The sequence below is a fragment of the Sphaeramia orbicularis genome, chromosome 6, assembly GCF_902148855.1.
Source record: "Sphaeramia orbicularis chromosome 6, fSphaOr1.1, whole genome shotgun sequence".
Taxonomy (NCBI): Eukaryota; Metazoa; Chordata; class Actinopteri; order Kurtiformes; family Apogonidae; genus Sphaeramia; species Sphaeramia orbicularis.
The window spans coordinates 4,680,104-4,706,736 of NC_043962.1; the positions used below are offsets into that span (position 1 = coordinate 4,680,104).

Here is a 26,633-nt window from a genome sequence, read left to right on the forward strand (position 1 = left end):
AAGTTTGTGTCAAACTAAAATGGAAAAGAAATCCACCAGGTATTGAAACTCAAAAATGTTTAATTCTCATATATTTCTAATAAAAGTCTGACCAATCATTTTAGTCGGTCCGAATAAAATAATTGGCTGAACCTGGCTGAGCCTCCTGTCAATCATCCATCACGGCCGTCCAGCATCCGATCCATTATCTCCGTCTCACATCCCATATGTGTTCCTCTGAATCTGACGCTTCATTCGCGCTGCTCCTCCTGTCACTGACCACAGTCTACTGTCTAGGATGTGTATGATAGAACTGACATGCACATGTGGAAGGGAAGAAACGGATTTACTGAGGGGCACAAACGGGAGTCTGATGAATGAAGGATGGAGATAAAAGTCCAGAAGTCAGCTGTACTGGACTGAACAGGTCTGCATAAAGCTCAGCTTTTATGACGGTGGGACTCATACAGGTGCATGTACATGGTGTCACACATGTAAGATGATGTAGGATGATAATTGTATGGACTATGAAACTTCAAATGTCCACGGAAAATTCGCGGAGGCCGCGCGTTCACAGTGCGTGTGCCCATCCCCTGGGCACTGCAGTGAAGACCCTGACCCAGTACTGCACAGACCAGGTCTACTGATGGAACAGGAGCCGCGGGCCCGCGGCAGGTGGATGATGCATCTGATTACTGAGGGAGGGGTCCGCGGACACGCCAAAACGGACCGGACCTCCACCTCTGCTTCCTCCTCCATTTTCATCGCGCATCAGATTAGAGGAGGAGAGAGGAGGAGGAGCCTCAGAGCTCAGGCAGAGGGAAGGGGGCGGGGCTTTGGAGGGAGGCGGGTTGTTCATGTTCAAACTTCTACTAAGTGCTGTGAGAAATGCCACATCAGTAGGTAGAGCTTTAAATAATATATTTTTCAGTCCCAGATACCTGTAATCAAATGCTTTGTGCCTTTGTAGGTCTTATTTTTCTTCTCTGATGAAACTACTGGTCAGATTCATTTCTGTTTTTCATGCATCTTCATTGGGACAATATCTACAAAGTTTTTTCAGCTTTGAGAAATTTTGATTTTTTAAATTTTTTAAATATGAAAAATGTTCCTTTACTTCTAATGGTCCATATTTTGATGGTTTATAGCATGTAATGGTTACAGATATCAGTATAGTTCCTACTGATCACTGATAGAAGTCATATACAGTGGGCTGATCGTTCATTTGCTGTTATTGCACCAGAACTGTGGAACTCGCTGCCTCCTGACTTGCGAGTTCTCACCGACCTGCCCCTGTTCAAATCCAGATTAAAGACTCACCTGTTTAGACTGGCTTTGAACCCTGAGCACTGAGACACCATTAGGTTTGAATCTGTGCTCTCTTTTATCACTGTGTGTTGTGTCCTATTGCTTTATGCGTATTTATGGTACCTGATTAACCTGTTTCTATCTTATAATTTAATCCTGCTTTTAGATATAAAGCACTTTGGGCTTGTTTATGTTGTTGTAAAGTGCTACATAAATAAACTTTGATTTGATTTGATACATGGACTTTGATTGAATTAGTTGAGTTCTCCTCCAGTGAAAGTCCCGCCCACTTCTATTGTTAGATTGAAGTGCATCCAGACCACAGGACTGGAACAGAACCAGAACTGGAACATGGAACAGAACCAGACCACAGGACTGGAACATAGAACAGAACCAGAACTGGAACTGGAACATAGAACAGAACCTGACAACCTCACACATTCAACTGTTAATGATTCAGGTAGAACATGATGCTGACATACAGGGACACTGGTCTATTTTCAACCTCTTCTTTGTTGTATTTGTGGTCTCCTCTGTCCGTCCAGCTGGTCCAGACGCTGGGCGTGGCCATCTACCGGGCCCTGGACTGGGGTCTGGACGACAGCGAGGAGCGGGAGCTCAGCCCTCAGCTGGAACGCCTCATCGAACGCATGGCGGGGGACGGGCAGGGTGGCGAAAGCGGCAGCTCGGCGGCCAACGGAACCACAGACGAGGGCTACAGCGGACAGGAGGAAGAGGAGGAGGAGGAGGAAGAGGGAGCAGTGAGGCCGGTGTGTACGTTCCGCCAGGTCATGGCCATGTGCGCGTCTCGATTGGCCAATCCCAGCCTGGCGCCAGAGCATTACCAGGCCGTCTGCAGGGCGCTGTTCCTGGAGACGCTGGAGCTGCAGACCTTCCTCATCAAGATCAGAGACGCTAAAGAGGTACGACAGCAGAGACAGAAGAACAATACTGAACCCACTAAGAAGACGGTTTAACACTGAATGTGTGCAGTCTGATCTGAGTCTGAGTCTGTTCTGTGTCTGTGACCTGCAACTGGTGATTAGTATTTACACTGAGAGGAACTGGAATGGGTGTGAAAGGAAAAACTGATGCTAGTGCACATCCATTCTTCCATTCATTCATTCATTGTCATTCATTCATTCATTCATTATCGTCTATCCATCCATGCATTATCATCCACCCAGCCATTCAGTCAGTCAGTCATTATCATCCATCCATCCATCCATCCATGCATTATCATCCATCCCTCCATCCATCCATCCATCCATCCATTCATTATCATCTATCCATCCATGCATTATCATTCATCCATGCATTCATTCATTATCATCCATCCATCATTCATCCATTATCATCCATCCATCAATGCATTATCATCCATCCATCCTTTCATTCATTCATTATCATCCATCTGTCCGTCTATCATCCATTCATCTGTTTGTCCATCCATCTGTCTATCTGTTCATCTATCTATCTATCCATTCATTGATTCATTATCATCCATCCATTCATCTATCCATCATCCATCCATTCATTCATTGATTCATTATCATCCATCCACTCACTCATCCATCCATGTATCATCCATCCCTCATCTCTCCATCCACTCATTCATTATAATCCACCCATCCATGTATCATCCATCCACTCATTCATTCATTCATCCCTCCATCCCTCATCCTTCCATCTGTTGTTTGAAACTTGTTTTGCTCATTGAGTTTTGGTCTTTTTGTTTGGATGTCTGACTTGGTTTGGACTCTGAATCTGACTTTGTGAATGATTCTTCATGTAATGTCATGGGAACAGTGTAGAAAAACCAGCAGTGATCACATCTTATTTCAGCATCAGTATGTACATGAGTAAAACTACGAGTATGTTTGTTTTTATTCAAACCTTGTGCTTGAACTTTGGACCAGTTGTGGTGTTTCTGTTTTAAACGCTGTACAGTCTGACAGACAGACAGTGGTGTTTGAAGTGTGTGTCTGTCCTGTTTTTGTGCAGATGCTGAAGAAGATCACGACAGAGGAGGCAGTGGAGGACCGGTCCACGGCTGAACTGGACGCCCTCAAACACAGAGACTGGGTGAGACCAGGCAGCGAGCAGCGTGACAGGAGGACAATACCGCACTGTGTCAGGGTGTTGACGCATCCATCCATGTGTGAGTTGTTGTTGTTGTTGTTTCTGTCCCAGGCGCGTCTGTGGGTGCAGCTGATGAAGGAGCTCCGTCAGGGCGTGAAGCTGAAGAAGGTGCAGGAGCAGCCGTTCAACCCGCTGCCCACCGAGTTCAGCCTCACACCGTTCGAGATGCTGATGCAGGACATAAGGGCGCGGAAGTTCCAGCTCCGCAAAGTTATGGTGAGAAACTGACAGAATAAAAACAGACAAGCAGGAGGTGCAGGGATATGTGGAGATACAGACCTTTTATTATCAGGATTATTGATTTAACCCTGTAAGGACGAGCATTACAACAGGCCTAGATTTATTTAGGTTGTTTTTGCAATAAAAATGTCGTTTTTCCAATTATTTTGCACCTTCTTTCAGGAAGAAATTAATGTTCAATATCTAACCATTAATTAACTTTTATTCCCACATGTTTTTTTATTGAGTTTCCTTCAAACTTATAAACTAATGCAATATATAAAATAGGAATAGTACACTTTTTTTTTTTTTTTTTTAGAAATATATAAATGAATAGATGAACAAAATAACACATTGGGCATTTCAAATGTGACGAATTAAAACACAAAATTACTGATGGAAAATTAAAACATGCATATTTATATAGATAACCATAAACAAGTGAATAAAATAAAAATAAGAATCCTTAGAATCCTTAGAATTTAATGTGTGATAGAATGAAATGAGTTGACTGTATTTAGTGTAAATACTTTAAGAATCTATTGTTATTATGTCATCGTATCTTTTTAAAAAATATATATATATTATTTTTAAATCCTAGCCCTACCAGGTTTGGATGGTGAATGACCTTGATCCAGTAAATCCTGTGGACTTTGAAGGAGGGTCTGCATCATGCATGTGTCACCTTAAGGCCTTTTCCATGGACTGATGCATAATTCAGCCTCACACACTAATATTAATGAAGCTTCTCTGAACCGTCTGTTGTTCTGGCAGCAGCTGCACATATTCTTCACAAATCACCACAGATTGAAATACACACAATGACTGTGGACAGTTTGGTTTTATCATTTTATTTCATATTTTATAATAATATTTTATGTTTAGGTTAGGGATGTAACGATTACCGGTATAACAATAAACCGCTGTAAAATTCTTGATGGTTAGTATTACCGCTTAAATTCTAATTATCATGATAACCATGTTTGATTACCGCACTTTTAGGGGAAAAAGCCCTATGTACAGATCTGCTTTTATGTCAAATATTTGAGTATAGTTTTAATTTATTACAATTTTAGTTTTCTATACCTAATATTTGGAACCAATATTCACTTCTAAAGTCTTTGAAAAGGTTCGTTAAGCATCTGTGTGTTATTTATGCAATAAAGTATATACATTTTTTCAGATTAGATTTTATATATTTTTTTTGTGTTTTCTGGCCTTTTATGTTTTTATAGTAGGTTAAAGTGAAAAAAAATAATAGGCAGATGAGATAGATGAAGTTATGCAGAAAAAAAGATCCCAAACATGGGTATAGTAAACATTTGTTTATATAGTATATAAAGGCAAAATCAAAAGGACTGAAAAATGGACAAAATAGGCTCAGACCACTAAGGGTTAATATTTGAATGTTTCTGCAACAGAAGGGACATTGTGCCTATTATTTTATTTTATTTTATTTTTTTTTAATACAACTTGGTTAAATTATTTCAGTGTGTGTATAAGTACTCTCTGAACATTTTGAGCACAATTTCAATAATACCGCGATAATAATGATATCCATGATCATTTTGGTCACAATAACCGTGATATGAAATTTTCATATGGTTACATCCCAGTTTATGTTCACATATATCAGACTGGATCTAAAAACAGAGACAAATACAAATGTGTGGACGTCAGAACTTTACTGAACCAACAAACAGAACATTGGACCTGGACTGTAGATCTATTATCTCTCCTGTTTTATTCATGTGTGTATTTTGCGTGGAAGTATAAAGTACATCTGCACCAGAAAGTATGATTAACAGACGACACACAGACAAACTGTTTTATGTTGTATATTCTATATTTTCTGGTGTTTTCCAGGTGGATGGTGATATTCCAACCAGAGTGAAGAGAAATGCCCATGAGCTGATACTGGACTTCATCAGATCCAGACCTCCACTCAAACCAGTGAGTGGCTTCACTTACTAATATGACTTTATTTAAACACAGTCAACCTACTATAGAATACAACAGAACACTAGACTAGACTAGACTAGACTAGACTATACTATACTATACTATACCATGCTATACCATGCTATACTATACTATACTACACTACACTATGCTATACTATACTACACTGTATATACTATACTACACTATACTATACAACACGATGCTATACTATACCATGCTATACTTTGCTATACTATACTATACTATACAACACTATACCATGCTATACTATACTATGCTATACTGTACTACACTATACTATATGTCACTACACTATACTATACCATGCTATACTATACAAGACGACACTATACTACACTGTACTATACTATAGCATACTACACTATATATACTATACTACACTATACTATATGACACTACACTATACTATACCATGCTATACTATGCTATACTATACTATACTATACTATACCCCCTCCCCCTTCCCCCCAGGTGTCTGAGCGCTGCCTCCCCCCTCCTCCCCCCCAGCAGCAGTCGCTCCATGACCTGGTCCTCGCTGAGATTAAACAGGAGAGAAAGCTCCGGCCCGTGACCCCGTCCAAGTCCAGACGTAAGAGAACACTCACCTCGTGTCCAGGGGGTCAAACATACGGCCCACGGGCCAAAACCGGCCCCCCAGGGGTCCACAGCGGCCCATGGATGAATATGTGAAATGGAAAAATGATTATCAGTGATGTTAAAATCATTTTAGTTCAGGCTCCACATCAAGACCAATATGATCTAAAGTGACAGAAGTAATTGGCTACTGGTACATTTTAATTGTATTTTAGTGTATATTTTTGTGCATTTTAGTAGATTTTTGGAGTATTTTAGTGTATTCTACAATATTTTTATGTGTTTTAGTGCATTTAAGGGGACTTTTTGTGGATTTCAGTGTATTATTGCATATTTCTTGTATATTTCAGTCCTTCTTAGTGTAATTTTTGTGCATTTTAGCATATTCTAGAATTTTTTTTATGTATTCAAGAGCATTTTAGTGTATTTATGTGGATTCCAGTGTATTGTAGCATAGTTTTGGGGCTGGGTCAGACCAATAAAATAATAACATAATATCCTATAAATAATGATAACTGCACATTTTAATACAAAAAATACAAACAATTTGTTCTTTAATTTGTCATTTTCTTTAAACTTAACCTTAACAGCCAAGCTTTCTAGAAAGAAAAACTGACCAGAAAAGTTTCAAATAAGCATAAAACATTCAGATGATAAATAAAACCAACATTTTAAACATGTAGACATACACATGATCTTACCACGTTTTCACATATCAACACATAACTGAATGAAAGTGTGTAACAGTGTGTGTGTATATTCAGTGTGACAGAGGTTATGTTTTTGTTCTGTTACTGACGAGGTAAACATTAACCTGAAGGTGAATGTTCCGGTCGGTTCTCTGTACTTCTGTCCTTTAAGGTCACACTACTGCTGCATAAAGTTTGTACGCTGTATTCTAGTGTGTAACTGGAGTATTTGTCCATTTCCAGCTCCAGTACAAATGGAGCAGATATTGTATTTCACACATATTGATCATGTTCTTACAGATTAAGGTCAGTGTATTTATTCTGAAACGCAGGAGGAATCATTGAACACACGACGGAATAAAGACAGAATTAGAATTAGAATATTCTTTATCGTCATTGCAACATATACATGTGGCAACCAGTAAAAACAAACTATTAAGACTCATATACAAAAAAAACCCACTTTAATAAATATGATCAAACAGCTAAAATGAATTAGAGCCAATCATTGCAACAACCGGTCAAGATGAACAATCCTTCAAAAGCCAAAAGCTTTTAGCTTTTAGTGGATTTTAGTATATTTTTTGTGCATTTTATAATTTTTTTTTTTCATGTATTTTAGTGTATAATTTAGTGCATTTTGGTGTATTTTAGTGTTTTCTAGAATTTTTTTGTGTATTTTAGTGCATTTTATTCTATATTTTAGTGCATTTTAGTGGATTACTTCTATATTGTAGTGTATTTTAGTTTACTCTAGCATATTTGATATATTTTAGTGCAATTTGGTGTATATTTGGTGTATTTTTTGAGTATATTTTAGTGTTTTCTATCATATTTATTTTGTATTTTTTTGTGTATATTTTAGTGTATTCTATCATATTTACTGTGTATTTTTTTTTTAGTATATTTTAGTGTATTCTACCATATTTATTGTGTATTTCTTTTTGTATACTTTAGTGTATTCTACCATATTTATTGTGTATTTTTTTTGTATATTTTAGTGTATTCTATCATATTTATTGTATATTTCTTTTTGTATATTTTAGTATATTCTACCATATTTACTGAGTATTTTTTGTATATTTTAGTATATTCTACCATATTTACTGAGTATTTTTGTATATTTTAGTGTATTCTATCATATTTATTGTGTATTTTTTTTATATATTTTAGTATATTCTACCATATTTATTGAGTATTTTTTGTATATTTTAGTGTATTCTATCATATTTATTGTGTATTTTAGTGTATTTTTTTTACTATTTTTGTGCATGTTGGTGTATAATAACTAAGTGAGGCCCATTGAACTGTTAATCAAATCAGTTCATTCGTGCAGACCCCCTGTTCTCCAGTTTGGTTCCTGTTTACGTCATCGTTCTCTGCTCAGTATCCTCTCGGCTGTGACCTCTCCTCTGTCTGATCTCAGTGTTCTTCATGTTTCCTTGTTGCTGTATTTCGGTTCGTCCTTCCTCAGCGTTTGGCTCTCTGCCCTGCCTGGCTCAGACCTGCCCCTGTAACGTCAAATCCACATCGTGCATCGACCTGTCCGTCTCGGAGCCCGGGCCCCGCCCATCGTCCCGCCCCCGCATCCTCCTCAAAGCCCCGACTCTGGCCGAGATGGAGGAGATGAACATATCTGAGGTGAGATGAGGAGGGGGTTGTAGTAAACACCAAAACCTGACGCTGTGCTTCTCTATGCTTTTATTAAGTACACTATATGGACAAAAGTATGTGGACACATTGAATCCAGGTGTTTCTTTTCTAATAGGAGTCTGGGATGGTTTTTACTTCATTTCTCTCAACATTGATTTTGTTTTTTTTATTCATGACTATGATTTTAAATGTTCTACTTCTAAATTTCTAAAATATTTTCGTGCTCTGATCTGTTCACAACTAACCATCTACTTTCTTCACATCTCAGTTAGGAAGAAAAATCTCCCATTAAACTTTAAGGAAATATTGATGTTTATTTGTCAAATCATCATGAATAGGACATCTTACAGCTGTAGACATGATGCAGGGGTGGGCAACTCTGGTCCTCAAGGGCTGGTATCCTGCATGATTCAGATGTTTCCCTCTTCCATCACACCTGGAAGCCAATACATCATTATCAGGCTTTTGCAGAGCTTGATGATGAGCTGATCATTAATTGAACCAGGTGTGCTGGAAGAGGGAAATATGTAAAACATGCAGGATACCGACCCTCGACCGGAGTTGCTATGTCCATATAGTTTATAAACTATCTTGTCTGTCTGGGCTTAAATTTATTTATAAAGTACTTTCTATCAAAGTGTTGTACAACAAATACAATATGAGAGTATAAACACTTAACAATTCAGTAATAAAAACAATGGTCCAGTTTATGTGTTGAGTGGATTCATCAGGAACAGTTTATATCTTCCTCTTCTTCTTCTGTCTTGGTTGTTCTCCGTCCCCGTAAAGGAGGAGGAGTCTCCAGACGGCGGCGGCGAGCTGAGGAGGACTGAGAGTTCTCCGACACCCCTGAAGAGAGACCGGTCCTTCTCCGAACACGACCTGGCTCTGCTCCGCGGGGAGATGCTGTCGGAGTCAGTCCATCTGGGGGGGGTGAAGCTGAGGGGGGAGAGACCACGGGCCAGGACGCTGACGGGGGCCGGACCGCCACTCAATCACAGAGGTCGGTACAAACTGGACCAATAGGATTACACACAGTCTTTGATTGAATCAAATCCAACAAACTCAGTTTAGTTCAGGCTCCACATTTAGACCAATATGATCTAAAGTAAAATAATAACTTATACATAATGACAAAACGTTTCTCTGTTTTATAGTGAAAAAAAGGAAACTTACATCATGAAAATGTTTACATCTACAAATTTTCCCTTAAAAATGTGAATAACAAGAACAACCATGAAGAAACTGAAATTTATTACACAAAATAAGTGCAATTTTACCAATATTCTGCCTTAGTTTATCATTTACACATGTTCATTATAACTTACAGATCACAGTGGATCTACAAATACACTAAACATTATGATATAAGACGCAATAAGTTGAGTCATACTATTGTTAAAATTACACTTATTTTTGTCAAACTTCAGGTGTTTCAGGTTTTTTTTAATGAAAGGATAGTTTGTAAATGTACATTTTAATTATTTTATTTAATTTTTTGCACTAAAAAAAGAGAAAAATGTATAGATATGTTTAAAACTTATTTTTCTTTAGAAATTTGAAGATGATCAGGTTATTCACATTTTCCTTAAGGACATTTTACTTTTTTCACTCTAAAACATGAAGAAAAGTTTGTAGTTGTCATTATTTATAGGTTATTATGTTATTATTTTACTGGTTTTAATGTGGAACCTGAACTAAAATGAGTTTGACACTCCTGTTTTAGAGGAAAAAAGTCAAATTCCACCCCTGTTTTAAACAGACTTTATTAGATTTTGCAGCGACCATAGTGAGTGGCAAGAATCTAAATCCGTCCAAAATACAGTATAATGTAATATCTATTGATCTTATAGTGTCTGAACATTAAATTAAAGAGAGGATGTGAAGCTTCCACTTTAAACTGTACTCATATCGCCCCCTGCTGGCATGGAGGTGAATTAATCATATTTTTATGAGATTGCAGAGACTGTGCCAAAAATCAGAATTAATTTTTTTGTCTTTTTGAAACATATTATTATGTAACTGATGCTTGATTTGATTTCGGCCTTTTAGAAATTTAAACATTTGGTGCATGTAGTTTGTATTTGCAAAACAAATTGCATGAGTTTCTAAATGACACTGTTTGTTAGTGGATCACAAGTATTTGTAAAAAGTGTTTTTTCAGGAAACTGTACATAAACCAGCCTTATAACTAGGGAAGCAGTGTCATGTTAAAATACTGCAGGCTCCACGCTGCAGGGACGCCATGCACCTCTATCTGAAGGCTGTGATGGATTCTAATCGAATCTGAAGATGTGCTGATATAGAGTAACGTGGTAAAGGCGGTGGGAGATAATGGCTTTGACCTGCTGCTGTACATTCGTCCCTGTAAACGGCTCGCATCCATTTGATAGGTTGTGATTGGTGCATTAGCAGCGCTGCGTCCATTTCCAGAGGTAATTGTTTGAAGAACAGCGCCCAGTCCTGTCTCCGGCTGCAAAGTGAATGAAGGCTCCAAGGAGGTGTATGATGTAGTACATGAGTCTGCCAACAGGGGGCTCCAAACACCTGGACTGCATGAGGATGGACCTTAAACAGCTGATCCAAATGATGTGTACTGAGGGTGTTTACCTGTTTACTTTCCATTAGAGCCACAGTGACGCCTTCCATTTACAGGACGGAAGAGGCATGTGTTAGATCTGAATCAGACCCAGCACCGCCGTCACAGCCACAGACTGAAGGACGACGATAAACTGTATTACAAACATAAGTAGGAATAAAATATAAAGAGGAACAAAAGGCAAAAAGAAATTTAAACAGAACACTCCAGAATATTGAAGGTAATAAGTTAAAGAAAAAAATGACACAATGTAAAACTTATTCCATTGTATCTCTTCAACACTTTTATGTTGTCCTAAATGCAGACGGAAGAAAATGAACTTTTATTGTTCAACAACAAATTTATTGTTAGCCTTGTAGCATAATCACCTAAATTATTATTATTTTTTTTGTAATTGTCTTTTTATTTGGAAAGGCAAATGTCCATCACATACATTAATTACAGCCTTAGTCATTCAAGAAAATAAAAAAGGATGAATGCAGAAAGTTTGAGTGATTATATCCACACTGCCCTTCCAGGATTTCCTTTTACTGATCACTAATTTTCCAGTTGAAGCAATAACACAACAAAACAGAAGAGGGGAGCGCACCACCTGGCACAATCAAAACATCACATAAAAAAGAGGATAGGTTCCCACAAGGCGCAACTACCTTCAAATGAAATCAGATCTGACTGGTTTTACATACTCAGTCCATTTGGACCAGATCTTATAAAATTTTTCTTTTTCATCTCTGAGGGAAAAGGATATCTTCTCCATAACATAATTCTAAAGGCAATTTCAATCCATTCATGGTGGGTGGTTCTACTTTCAACCATTTCCTCGTGACTGATTTCTTACTGGCTGCCAATAGTATAGCCAGCAGTTTTTTGTCTTTGATGTTCCATGATTCGAACAGTAGATTGCCCAAAATACATAGTTTCACATTTAACTAAATCATATTTTTGTCCAAATTGTCATATCTGTGTAACTTCACTGTCCCAAAACTTCTGCTTCATCTTATGCATATATCATAATTTGGACAAAAGTATGACTTAGACAATTATGCTACAAGGCTAATGATATATGACTAATATATACAGACCATATAAAGAATAGGTCAGGTATTAAATTATTGAAAAATAGAACAAATGATAGCATCCCATCAATAACTATTACTGTTGTGTGTGTGTGTGTGTATATATATATATATATATATATATATATATATATATATATATATATATATATATATATATATATATATATATATATATATCTCAGACTGATCAAACCACTGCACTGAAACTACATAAATAATACCCATCAGTGTTAGTGTCCATGGACTGATCCTGAACCAGACTGAGGTTTAGTTCACACATCTGTTGGACCAGGGTTTGTGGCTTTTTCCTCTCATTCACTTTGACCTGGTGCAGAACCAGAACCAAAACCAGAATACTTTATTAAACCCTGGGGAAATTATTGTGTTACATTTACTCTGTGCAAGTTTAATTTAAGCAGCAGGAATACACTTATATATACATTTATATAAAACATTCATTCATTCATTTTCTGAACCCACTTTATCCTCACTAGGGTCACGGGGGTCACTGGAGCCTATCCCAGCTACATAGGGGCGAAGGCGGGGTTCACCCTGTACGAGTCACCAGTTCATCACAGGGCTGAACATATAGAGACAAACGATCACTATCACATTCACACCTATGGGCGATTTAGATTAACTAATTAACCTATCAGTGCATGTGTTTGGATGGTGGGAGGAGCCAGAGAACCTGGAGAGAACCCACGCAGACACGGAGAGAATATGCAAACTCCACACAGAAAGGTCCCACCCCCATTTATATAAAACAATACATTAAAAATTCACAGACATGGTATCTACATGGTCTATAAACATCCTTCATCCTCTTCAAGTGTTATGTTTATGTTTTGGACATAATCAGTGAAAGGTCTCCACCCTTTCAAATGTTAGTTTTTTTTGGCTTCTCTGGTGGAGTGAGGATAGGGCGTTTTGTTTTGTTTGATTCAGTCCAACTTCCTCCCTGATAAACTCTCCTCCTCCTCCTTTTCCTCTTCCTCCTCTTCTTCCTCCTCATCTTCTTCCTCCTCTCCCTCCTCTTCCTCCTTCTTCTCCTCCTCCTTCCCTCTGTGTTTTCTTCTTCTTCACCACAGCCTCCTTCCCGGTTCATGGCTGGGTCCCGCCCTCTCCGGCCCGTCTGTCACTCAGCTCCGTCGACGAGACAACGGAAGGATATGAACCCACGTCAGGATCCAGAACTGGAGACGAGCACCAGTGGATGGTGGGTAACGACCAGGACGAGACTCAGTGTGTGTGAACAGGGTTAATTACACTGAAGATGTTAACAATCAAAGACATCAAACTGGTTTTAGTTCAGGTTCTACATACAGACCAATATGATCTAAAGTAAAATAATAACATAATAACCTAGAATAATGACTCCAAATGTTTCTTTTTCTTTTAGTGCAAAAAAAATAACATTCTGAAAATCTTTACATTTACAAACTACACTTTAAAAAATGTGAAAAACCTGAAAAAACTATGAACAACCAGAGATTTTAACAATATTCTGCCAGTTACTAAATGTTTTGTGCCTTTGTAATTCTGATCCGTAACGCACATGTAGGAATGATAAATTGATTATCAGCATCATTATTATCATTATTTATATTATTGCCAACCCTAATGGGACTGTTAATTAAAAAAAAAAAAAAAACGGATCCGTATATGATACCTATAAGATGAGATTTTCTGAAGGTTTTATTCATCACAAGCACAGTTTTACATAGTACAATACAATAAAATACCTGAAGCCGATATTAGATGTTTTTTGTCCTTTTTCAGCTTCTATAATTGAAAACATGAACTTCTAAAACTAGCACAAAAGTTGAATAAAACTCATGAAACCAAAACTAAAAAATTGCTCATAGTCTTGCATAAGTAACTCATAATGAGTCATTCTAGAAGTGTTTTTTTATTATTATTTATTTATTTATTTATTTATTTGGTTCAGGACGAGTTCAGCCATCCCGTGGAGAGTCTGGCCTTAACAGTCGATGAGGTCATCAACGTGCGCCGAGTTCTGGTCAAAGCAGAGATGGAGAAGTTTCTTCAGAGCAAAGAACTGTACAACAACCTGAAGAAAGGAAAGGTAACGGAGGCCGCAGTGGTTACAGTTTCGGTCTGACAGCGTGGTGCGTTTACTGTCAACACTCTGTAACTGTACCTGTGTGTGTGTTTGTGTGTATGTTTGTGTGTGTTTGTGTCTGTGTGTGTGTATGTTTGTGTGTGTGGGTTTGTGTGTGTTTGCTTCAGGTTTGTTGCTGCTGCAGAGTGAAGTTCCCTCTGTTTTCTTGGCCGTCCACCTGCTTACTGTGTAAAAGGTACAAAACACTTTAATCCTCCTTTAAAATCTGGTTCAGAGGTCAACTATGACAATACACTGTAAGATATCATTTGGCCCATTTGTTAAAACAACATATTATTCTGTGTTAGAACAACAACTGATCACCTGGCTTATTGCAATAAAACAAAAATACAAGTTAAAAATGTTTTAACTACAAAAAAACATGTCAACTGGTGGTTCAGAAAATCAATGAATGTTTATATAGATGCTGCTTTTTTAATAAATTGAAGGTTTTAATTCAAATTAAAAGTCTTTTAATTAACCCATAAAGACATAGAGCACCTTTTGTGACAGTTCCGAATTTTTTTTTCTCTGTATATAACTTTTCTAAAGTGATTTATCACCATTTCTTACAATATTGTCCTCTGTATTTTGCATTTTTTTTGTGTAAATCATGTGTTTTTCTGTATTTAATTCACTGATCATGTAAATGTTCATTAAAGCTCAGATTAAAGTTGAGGGTTATTATATCAAAAACAGAAAAAACTAAAGAAAAAGTGACTTTTTCAGCAAAGATATCAATAACTGAACAGAAAAACAACTGTCTACAACCTTATGTATTATAAGGTTGTTTTTATCCAAGTTTGTTCAGTTTGTGGCTTATTTTGTTCCTGTTACTTATTATTTTGTTCCTGTTACTTATTATTTTGTTGATTTATTATTATTTTTTGTTCATTGTATTGATCACTTTGGCTGTTTTTAGTAATTTTTTTGCTCATTTTATACTTTTTTACTTCATTTTAGTAAATGTTTGGCATATTTTTCATATTATTTATTATTTTGTACATTTTTTTTAAATTTACTTTTGTTCATTTTATTTATTATTTAATATAAGCCTGATGTCTCCATCCACTGTCATTGATCCAACTCCATGGGTTTTACTGGTGAATCAATTTTATAGAAGAGGACGGTGTTTCCATGGTAACTACGGAGCCTCTGAACGTCCAAATGGGTCATATCTGATGACCGTGAAAAGATGACAAACTGTATTTTACACCAGTTATTTACACGTATTGATAGGATTAGTGCATCAACAGGTGTTAAACATATATCATTAGATGTGGAAGGGTTAATGTGTCCTGTCTTCACTTTCAGCTCCTTTGTCTCATCTCACTAAACATCAGTATATTAGTAAAATTTCAGCTCAAGTCTACTGTTTGTTTTCTTTCTAGATCTGTGTGTGGATCCTGCAGTGCAAAGGTAATACTCTAATGTCTCTGCAGTTTAAACACACTACTTTCCTGCTGTAGTTTTGTTGTTTTTCCCTCTGCCTACTAGTCACCTCCCCATTCTTTATTTAAAACCACATGTTATTTTATTTTGCCAGGTGTGTATTTTGTTCTGCTGTTTGTGTTGATGTTAATTCTTTTGTCGTTTTTATTTGTCGCCTCAGTCCCTGGCCGTGTTGGATATGTGGTTCTGTTCTCTGTAGGTTTGGGCTTTGTGTGTCTCTGTTGTGTTGCTGGTTTGTGTGTCTGTTCGTCTGTGTGCTGTGCTGTTCCGTCCTTGTGTTGTAATATTTTTGTGGTTTGTTCATATTGAATATTTCCATTTAAGTCTTAACTGCTGATGAATGCCAGTTATTAAAGTGTGGAATCTGTTTGGTGAATACGTTGTAGATCGTATGAATAGACCTAAACTATATGGACAAAAGTATGTGGACGTGTTGAATTCAGGTGTTTCTTTTCTAACAGGGGTCTGGGATACAAAACAATTATGACTAATGGGCGAAGTCAAGCGTGTCACAGATGGACAGCCCACTAGTTTTTAATGCATAACTTTTGAACCAGACAAGTTTAAGAAAAATATTAGACGCAATTGTAAAGGTCTAAATCATCTTAAACAGACTCAAAGGGCAAAATTTTTGTTTCAAATATTTTTAAATGAAAAATATCAAAAACTACTGTGTCATGGATGGACAAAAAATAAACGTCCATTTTTTGCAAGAATTACAAAGTTCTCAAAAGTGAAGTTCCTCGGACATTTTCATCCTAAAATGTATTCAGTGTATACCTTAAACCCACTATTTTACAACCTAATAATTGGTTAGGGGAAAAAAATATTTGATCATACCTAAACAGAAAGAGTTTTAACAAATGGCAGTGTCAGGGATGGACAACAAAAGTAAATATCAAATGAAACATTTTTTATTTCAATTTTCAATATCATATATATATATATATATATATATATATATATATATATATATATATATATATATATATATATATATATATATATATATATTTATTTATTTATTTATTTATTTATTTATTTTTTAAGTTATTCACAACATACAAATAAGATTAACATTATATTCAAATGTATTTTGCATAGATATATGGATTTATTAATTTTAAACTGTGTTTAGAATATAATATAAGTAATATAATAGTCAAATATCAGTGTATTTGGAATAAATTTCATTTATTTATAAGGGTTTATAAAATGAACCCAGAATGACGGTACAACACTTTGCCGCTTTCCAAACATTCACACTCATAAAACTCCTCAAATTTTTTTTCACAAATTTTTCCTCATTTCAAAATACATTTTCTTGAAAATATAAGTAATTACCTACCCAGAAATATAAGTTTGGTGTAGATTATTGTAATTTAAATTTTTTTGACCAACCTTCCCTTGACTTCGCCCTAATGTCACAGTATAGTTTTATATTGGGATAAATATCATTGCATTGGTTAGTTTGATTTAAATTGTTATCTTTGCTTCCAAGATGCCTCAGAGATGGCTGTTTATAAACTATATGGACATAAATATTAGGACACATGTCTACAGCTGCAATATGTCCTGTTCATGATAATTTGAGATTAAAAAATAAAGATAAAAATAAAAAAAAAAACATCGATATTTCTTTAAAGTTTAATGGTAGATTTTTCTTCCTCAGTGAGATGTGAAGAAAGTAGATGGTTAGTTGTGGTAGAAAATTATTATTTACAGCCAGTAAATAATTTTACAAATTTAGGGGTAGAACATTTAAAATCATAGTCATAGAAAAAAAAAACCAAAATCAATGTAGAGAGAAATTAAGTAAAAAAAAACCTCTCTGAGGTATTTTGGAAGCAAAGATGACAATTTAGACCAAACTAACCAATGCAATGATATTTATCCCATAATACAAAACTATATTCTGACATTAGTCATTATTGTTTTGTATCCCAGACCCCTGTTAGAAAAGAAACACCTGAATTCAACGTGTCCACATACTTTTGTACACCAGTAACAGTTCGTCGTCTCTGACTGTTTTCCTTTCGTGGTGCCTCTTCCTCTTCCTCAGATGAAGATTCCCTCTAAGAAGATGGCCCACATTCCTGTGTACACTGTGGGCTTCCACGGCACGCCGAAGAACCACGGACACAGGAGCCAAGTCTATAAGTGAGTCCGTCCACAGAAACACCACAGTCAGACGCATTTGGAGAAAACACGCATTTACATTTATTAAAGCTGTCTGAGTTTATTCCTCAAAGCCCCAGAGTCAGTAATAAACAAATCATTTTAATTCCCTTTGAACTCTGCTTCATTTCCACAGACAGTGGTGGAAAAACACCTCATGCAAAGTCAATACAAAACAAAGTTACAAACTTACACAGTTAAAACACAAACATAAGACAATTAAAAGAAAAAGGTTAAATTTACAGCAATAATGTAGGCCCTGGGCCATACACACTAACACACACCAAACCTGACTGTAATCTGTAATAACCACTCATACCTGGTACATGTATGTTTACATTAATATGTGCACATTTTTCCTTTTTAGACTACTTTTACTTTTATATTCTAAGTTTTCTTACCTTGTCATACACTATATCTCTAATTAACATCTCTATTGCACATTATTTTCATACATCATTGGCCTTATAGCATAATTACCAAACTCATACACTATATGGACAAAAGTGTGTGGACACATTGAATTCAGGTTTTGTTTTCTACCAGGGGTCTGGGATATAAAACAATCACAAATAATTTAGTTTTATATTAAAATAAATATCATATTGATTATAAATATTATGTTTATATGTCAAATCAGCATGAACTGTTTGGAATTTGGAATTTTCATTATGTAGAAATAACATTCAGTTATGAAAGTATTTACATTTACAAACTATCCTAACAAAAGAAATGTGAATAACCTGGAAAACGGAAATTTCTTAAGAAAAATAAGTTTCTTTCATTCATTCATTTTATTTTATTTTATTTTATTTTTTTCATTTTTTTCTTTTTTTAGTTTGTTTTTCTTATTACTTTATTCAGTTTTTGGCCATTTTTGGTTATTTTCCTCATTATTTTCCTCATTTCCAAAAAAAAAAAAAAAAAGTCTATTATTTTTGTTAAAATTGCACTTATTTTTCTTTAGATATTTCAGGTTCATATTTTTTCAAGTTATTAAAAAATGTTGTCAGAGGATAGAGGATGGTTGTAAACATTTTCATAATGTAATTTTTAAATTTTTTTTTTTTCATTAAAGTAGCTGTCATTAATTACAGGATTTTACCTCCTCCAAGGAGGTTATGTTTTTGTCTGTCTGTCTGTCTGTCTGTTGGTCTGTGTGCAAGATAACTCAAAAAGTTATGGACGGATTTAGATGAAAATTTCAGGAGATGTTGATACTGGCACAAGGAACAAATGATTAAATTTTGGTGGTGATCGGGGGTGGGGGGGGCACTGATCTGCCTTGGTGGAGGTCTGCGCTCTCTGAGTGCTTCTAGTTCTTATATTATTTTACCTCAGATCATATTGGTCTGAATGTGGGACCTGAACTAAAACCAGTTCCTTCACTGTTAATATCTTCAGTGTAATTTTTCCACTTTGGGCCTGAGTGGACCCTTTGGAGGTCCGGTGTTGGCCCGCGAACTGTATGTTTGACACTCCTGTCTTCCACTCACCGACTCCAAGGTCAAAGCCACGGTTAAGAACACAGGTTAAGTCTATTTCTGTTGGCCCCGCCCTCACGCCACTAATTGATAACCTCCGCCAACCGCGTCTGCGCTGGCCTCAACCAATCACGGATCAGCTGTTAAATCCATTCACCTCATACTACTCACCCTCTCCTTCTGTTATATAATCGGTGCCAGGCCTCCTCTAAGCAGTGATTATGTAATAATTACCCAGCTGTCATTGGGCTCCTCACCGTGTGAAGGCAGACAGGGAAGTGACAGAGGAAGGAAGTCGATACGAGACGCATTTCTGCAACTGTTGAACAGATTCAATAATGTAATTGAAGTCATCACCCAGTACAGATCTGAACCCTAATTTAATACTGTCTACAACAGGGGTGTCAAACATACGGCCCGTGGCCCAAAACTGGCCGCCAAAGGGTCCAATCTGGCCCAGGGGATGAATTTATGAAATGCAAAAATTACACTGAAAATATGAACAACCTTATTAAATGGATTCATTAATAACTGACTTCCATATCTGTTAAATTCAAAAGAGCAGATTGTAATGATACAAATTTAAGAGTCAGTAAAAAATATAGACATTCACACTGTATTTGGTGTGAATTTGATCCAATTACTGATTTATAACTGTACATTCAATTATTATTTTTTCCTATATTTCTTCGATGTACTTTTCATTCCATCATCTAAACCATGAGTTCAGGTCCCACATTCAGCCCAATATGATTTAAAATGGGCCAGACCAGTAAAAAAATAACGTCATAATATAAAAAAAAAATAATGTCAACTCCAGACTTTTCTGAGTTTAGAGTGAAAAAAATTAGTCAAATTACATAATGAAAGTTTTTACATCTACAAACTATCCTTTAAAAATGTGAGTATCATGAACAACCAGCAAAAAAATGAAATGTATTAAGTAAAATAAGTGTAATGCTACCAATATTCTGCCACAGTTTATCATTTACACAAGTTCATTACAACTTACAGATTACAGTGGATCTACAAATATACAAAACATTTACAAACAAAACATCATAACAGGCAGAATATTTTATTTGAATTATTTCATTTAATTTTTCTGTATTATTTTTGTAATGTTTCTGTTGCATTCTTTCATTTTCTTCATTATTTTCTTCTTGTTCTTCTTTTTCAGTTTGTTTTTCTTATCACTTTATTCATTTTTTTGGGCCATTTTTGCTCATTTTCCTTATTATTTTCCTCATTATTTCTAAAATTAAAAAAGAAGAATTCATATTTTTGTTAAAATTTGTAATTTTTCCTAAGAAATTTCATATTGTTCATATTTGTTCAGGCGAGTCACATTTTTGTTAAAGGATAGTTTGTAAATGTAACCATCGTCATCTAGTTTTACTTTTTTACACAAAAAAAGAGAGAGACATTTGTAGTTGTCATTAGTTATAGGTTATTATGTTATTATTTTTCTGGTCTGATCCATTTTAGATCATATTGGTCTGAATGTGGAACCTGAGCTAAAATGATTTTAACATCATTCATTGTTAATATCTTCAGGATAATTTTTGCATTTCATTAATTCATCCCTTTGGACCCTTTGGTGGGCTGGTTATGGTCCGTGGGCCGTATGTTAGACACCCCTGATCTAAACCTTCAAGTATCATTTTCCATTTGTTGTTGTTGTTGTTGTTTGTGTCCAGTGTGTCCATATGTGGTTTGTTATCGTTTCCGCTCCAGATGGGTTGATCCTTTATTAACACCTGTTATCAGAGACTGTGCAGCTGTAATGACCACATCGCTTTAAAAACAGCAAATGTTAGTGTGATTTTAATCAGAAGAGCTGACCTTAATCTTGTCGTTAGCGTCCCTGATGTGGGGTTTACTCCAACACAGTGAACCCTTTGGTTCTGACACTGTTTATTTGACTTCAAAGTAGATTTAATGACCATACAGTTGCGGAAAAAATTATTAGACCACCCTTGTTTTCTTCAGTTTCTTGTTCATTTTAATGCCTGGTCCAACTAAAGGTACATTTGTTTGTACAAATATAATGATAACAACAAAAATAGCTCATAGTAGTTTAATTTCAGAGCTGATATCCGTCCATTTTCCATGTTTTCTTGATAATAACCAAAATCACTTCAGTTCTTACATCAATAGCTCTGGCATTGTACTGACAAAAACCGTGATTTTAGGCATTGAATTTTTGAAATATTAAAAATGTGCCTTTCCTTCTAATGGTCCATATTTTGATGGTTTCTAACATGTAAATGGTTACAGATATCAATATAGTTCCTATTGATCACTGATAGAAGTCATATATGGACTTTGACTGAATGAGTTGAGTTCTCCTCCAGTGAAAGTCCCGCCCACTTCTATAGTTAGATTGATCTGCATCCAGACCACAGGACTGGAACATAGAACAGAACCTGACAACCTCACACATTCAACTGGGGATTGATTCAGACAGAACATGACGCTGACATACAGGGACACTGGAACTATTTTGTTATTTTTTTGGAAGGTGTGGATGTGTTGGTATTCCTCCTCCTCTGTGTATCTTTGTTGGTTTTATTTCATTCTTGATGTGAAAATACTGATAGAAAACACACTCTCTTAGGTCCATGTGTAAGTTTTCCATCCCTGTGGTGTGTTTCTCCTCAGGTCGTTGCGTAGCCTCTCCCGCCGCTCCGTGGAGGAGGAGTTTCCCCACCTTTACGCCCACGGCTGCACGCTGAGAGACGTCTGCGCCGAATGCACCAAGTTTGTGGCCGATGTCATTTCATCCAGTCGTCGAAGCCTGGACATCCTTAACAACACTCCTAAGAGGGAGGCCAAAGCTGCTGCTGCTGCTGCTGCTGCTGCCGCTGCTCAGAGACCGCCGCCGCTGCCACCCCCCCGTTCACCCCACCCACCCCCACAGCCCCACCGGCTACAACAGCAGCTCCACGCGTCGTCCACGCCGTCGGCTTCACCACAGCTCCACAACAAAACCATCACCAGAGTGAAGGAATAAGGGGACGGACAGAGCTGTAACCCTGTCACACATATGCACAACGGTATCACCACGCACACAAACACTAGTGTTAACAAGGGGTTAGTGCAGGGGTGTCAAACATACGACCCAAAACTGGCCTGCCAAAGGGTCCAGTCCAACCCAAGGGATGGGTCTATGAAATGCACATTCAGTCCAGTTTGATTCCACGCGGATCAGACCAGTGAAATAATAGAATAATATCCTATTTATAATCACAACTCCCAAGTTTTTCTCTTTAAAAAAAGGAAAATTACACCAAAACGTTTACTTTTACAACCTATCGTTTCACAAAAAATCTGAATAACCTGAACGAACATGAACATGAAATGACTTCTAGACATTTTTTTAGGTTGAGAAATAATGAGGAAAATGAGAAAAACTTTACAAAAAATGAATAAAGTAATAAGGAAAGCACACTTAAAAGGAAGAAAATGAAGGCGTTTAACAGAAAAATTAAGAGAATAATACATAAAATGTGAATAACCTGAACAAATATGAACATGAAATGACTTATAGACTTTTTTTAGGTAGAGAAATAATGAGGAAAATGAGAAAAACTTTACAAAAAATGAATAAAGTAATAAGGAAAACACTTAAAAAGAAGAAAATGATAAATAAAAGGAAGGCGTTTAACAGAAAAATTAAGAAAATAATACATAAAATATGAATAACCTGAACAAATATGAACAAACTAAAATGTCTTAAGAGAAATCAGTGTAATTGTACCAATATTCCATCTGTTATTACATGTTTTGTGTATTTGTAGATCCACTGTGATCTGTAAGTTATAATGTACATGTGGAAATGATAAACTGAGGTCGAAAACTGTTAAAATTGCACTTAATTTTCTTAAGAAATTTCAGGTTCATGTTATTTACATTTTTTTAAGGATAGTTTGTAGATGTAAACATTTTCATTATGTAATTTTACTTTTTTCACTCTAAAACATAGAGAAAAGTTAGTAGTTGTCATTATTTATAGGTTATTATGTTATTGTTTTACTGGTTGGATCCACTGTAGATCATATTGGTCTGAATGTGGAACCTGAGTTTGACACCTGGTTTAGTGGGAACACGTACGAACCCAAAGAGTATGACAGAGTATTAGGCCCACAGAGGGGAAAAAACCTACAATCAATGATATCAGTGGTAAAGTCATAATATTTGAAGAAAAAGGACAATTAATACAAGACTAAAGTTGAGATATGTCTGAAAAATACAATCATTATGTGAATAAAGTTGTTTTATTTTGGCTTAAGTCACAATATTACAACCAAAAAAATCCAGTATTACAAAATTAACTGAAAAGGTCAATATTCTATCTATAGAAAAAGGCCAGTTAATACATGAATAATGTTGAGATATATCTGGGGGGAAAAATCATTAAGAGAATAAAGTTGCTTTATTTTACAAACTTTAAGTCCTAATATCATGACAAGAAATCCAGTATTACAAGATTATCTGTAACTGTCAATATTCTATCTGCATCAAACTTTTTAAAGACTTTATTACAGTTTTTAAGTTAATAATTCGAAGTTTATTTATGTTTTTTTTCCCCTCAGAATATCACAGCTTTATCCTCTTAATATTTTGACTTTTGTGAAATATTAGAAATTTACTCACATTTTCTCATAATATTCTGACTCTTCTCTTGCAAATTTTGCCTTTTTCTCTAAATATTCCAACTTTATTGTAGTGATATTATGACTCAGTTCTCAAACTATATATTTTTCCCAGTGTGGGTCTAATACTCAGAATATTTGAAGTAAAAATGGAGTCGTAAATGCATCGTTTCATGGTCACTCTGCTTTGTGGAGCTGTAAAGACGCCTTTACGAACAGCACTTGGACACCACCTTCTCACATGTTCATCACCACTTCACCCAGCTGATGTTCACATTTCCACTCATGCACCGAGCCCCCACAGTGTGTCACGGTGGGAGTGGGATCCTGGTGGACCCCGGTGGACCCTGGTGGACCCTGGCGGACCCAGGTTTCAGGTGCTGGTTTGGACTTGGAAGCCGTGCAGCGCAGAGCCGACATGTATCGCTAGCATTTCAGCTCTCTGAGGATGCCTTGTTTTGTCATGAATGTAACTTAGAGACACAGAATCAGAATTGTACAATTATAAGCTGGTATAATAATAAAATGTATTTTTAATCCTGTGAAAGGGGACTTGTGTGAGCGGCTGCTGCGTATGGACGCCTCCTTTGCATCGTAGTCGTGCTTTAATCCCAGGTACTGCTGAATGGATGCAGAGCGGTGACACTGTGAATGTAACGGGCTAAAGCTGCCGAACGCGCCTTTAACCCACTCAGCATGACGGATCATACCAAGTGAGCAGATGAACCCCCCCACCCCCTCGCTCACTCCCCATGGACGCTTGCAATCTGCTCTGGTTTTGTAAACACTAAGTAAAACCTCGACTGCAATAAAGTCTAACGACAAACACAATCTGTGACTGTTCCTGTTCCCTGCACTGGCAAACCCATGGAAAACACACATTTAGGACCAGAGGGACTTTTGGTCTCCTTTAGAGATGTTTCATATGGACAAAAGTATGGAATTCAGGTGTTTCCTTTCTAACAGGGGTCTGGGATACAAAATAATGACAAATGTCACAATATAGTTTTATATTGGGATAAATATCATTGCATTGGTTAGTTTGGTTTAAATTGTTACCTTTGCTTCTAAAATACCTCAGATGGTTTTGATGTCATTTCTCTCAACATTGATTTACTTTTTTTTTCATTAATCTGACTTTAAATGTTCTACCTCCTAATTTTTTTTTTATATGTATTTTTCATGCTCTGACTGTAATAATTTACTACCACAACTAACCATCTACTTTCTTCACATCTCACTGAGGAAGAAAAAGCTCCCATTAAACTTTAAGAAATATTGATGCTTAGAAACTATATGGACAAAAATAATGAGGGACATCATGTCTACAGCTGTAAAATGTCCTGTTCATGAGGATTTGACATATATATAAAAAAAAATCAAGACAAAATATAACAAAATATATTCTGACATTTGTCATTATTGTTTTGTATCCCAGACCCGTTAGAAAAGGAACACCTGAATTCAATGTGTCCACATACTTTTGTCTATGTAGTGTATTTTATATGTAAAGTTAGGATCAGATAGATAAACTGAAATATTTTCCTACACTGTCATTGTACAGTCAGATAACATAATTTTTTATACCAAATATTATATCAAAACTAGGGAAAGCAGTCATTCATTGATATAAAAATGTGTGTGTAATGTATGGATGTAATTTGTCAGTACCTTAATGACTTTTTAGTGATACCTTTAGAAATTATCTTTCCATCTAATTTTACATTTTCTGTTTTTTTTTTTTTTTAATAAACCAAGTGGCATCATGTATTCATAGGGTTACAATCCTGAAAATGATTAAACATTTGGTAGTTTTGATCAGAACTGAAGTGGTTTAAGAGATTTTTGCAGAAAAATGAAGGAAAAATATTGATATATGATGCTTTTTATTATGATTTAGATTTATATATGATTTTTTTTTTTTGTGCATGTACATTTTTGGCCCCATGTTTGATAGGTAATAAATTAGAGGAATCCACATGGGTTCATGACATTTGTTTTATTGTGTTGATACAGAGCATAATATAACAGTAAATGGTTTTGTAGTATTTATTTGGTTTTATTTACACATTTCCATATGCTTTCCTCCTGTGTAAAAACACTGATGCAGCCTGGTTTATATGATTATCTCCATCTATTTTCACAAATTCACTGAAAATGTGCTTTATATTTCATAGAAACGCTCATAATGCACTAATAATAATGCACTAATAAATAAATAACTGCAAATGAATGACTTTAGATTAAGAACAGAGTGAAAAAGGCATCTTCTCCGCGAAAAAAAGTGACAAAACTATGTTAAAGTGTCCATGACTAGTCCTCTGAATATGTAAACAAGGTGTCTCAGTGTCCGTGGACAGAGACACGCGCCCAGTGAAGTTAAGACGCTTTAGTCCCACTCATGGATCTGCAATGCCACGGCAGGCCCCGCCCCCTTCATCATGAATTAATCATCCACAGGTCGACGTGTTGATTGGCTGTCAGTCAT

The 26,633-nt window shown here is 36.0% G+C and overlaps 1 protein-coding gene across 2 annotated transcripts in view; it reads left to right on the forward strand.

Moving 5' to 3' along the window:
* spire2 (spire-type actin nucleation factor 2) overlaps positions 1-22,903 on the forward strand; it is a 35,578-nt gene extending 12,675 nt beyond the window's left edge. The window contains exons 3-16 of one of the 2 annotated variants that reach the window (XR_003935681.1): positions 1,833-2,210; positions 3,292-3,372; positions 3,481-3,645; positions 5,515-5,601; positions 6,106-6,223; positions 8,392-8,558; positions 9,360-9,573; positions 13,340-13,467; positions 14,200-14,337; positions 14,502-14,569; positions 15,765-15,792; positions 15,986-16,020; positions 17,888-17,985; positions 22,152-22,169. Coding sequence is in view for 1 of the 2 variants with exons in the window: in XM_030137333.1 (XP_029993193.1) it covers positions 1,833-2,210; positions 3,292-3,372; positions 3,481-3,645; positions 5,515-5,601; positions 6,106-6,223; positions 8,392-8,558; positions 9,360-9,573; positions 13,340-13,467; positions 14,200-14,337; positions 14,502-14,569; positions 15,765-15,792; positions 17,888-17,985; positions 22,152-22,503 (2,022 nt within the window). In the remaining variant the exon portion in view is untranslated. Of the gene's footprint in view, positions 1-1,832; positions 2,211-3,291; positions 3,373-3,480; positions 3,646-5,514; positions 5,602-6,105; positions 6,224-8,391; positions 8,559-9,359; positions 9,574-13,339; positions 13,468-14,199; positions 14,338-14,501; positions 14,570-15,764; positions 15,793-15,985; positions 16,021-17,887; positions 17,986-22,151 lie in introns of both variants that reach the window. The other variant, XM_030137333.1, reaches the window with a different exon arrangement.
* Positions 22,904-26,633: the final 3,730 nt, after the last annotated feature.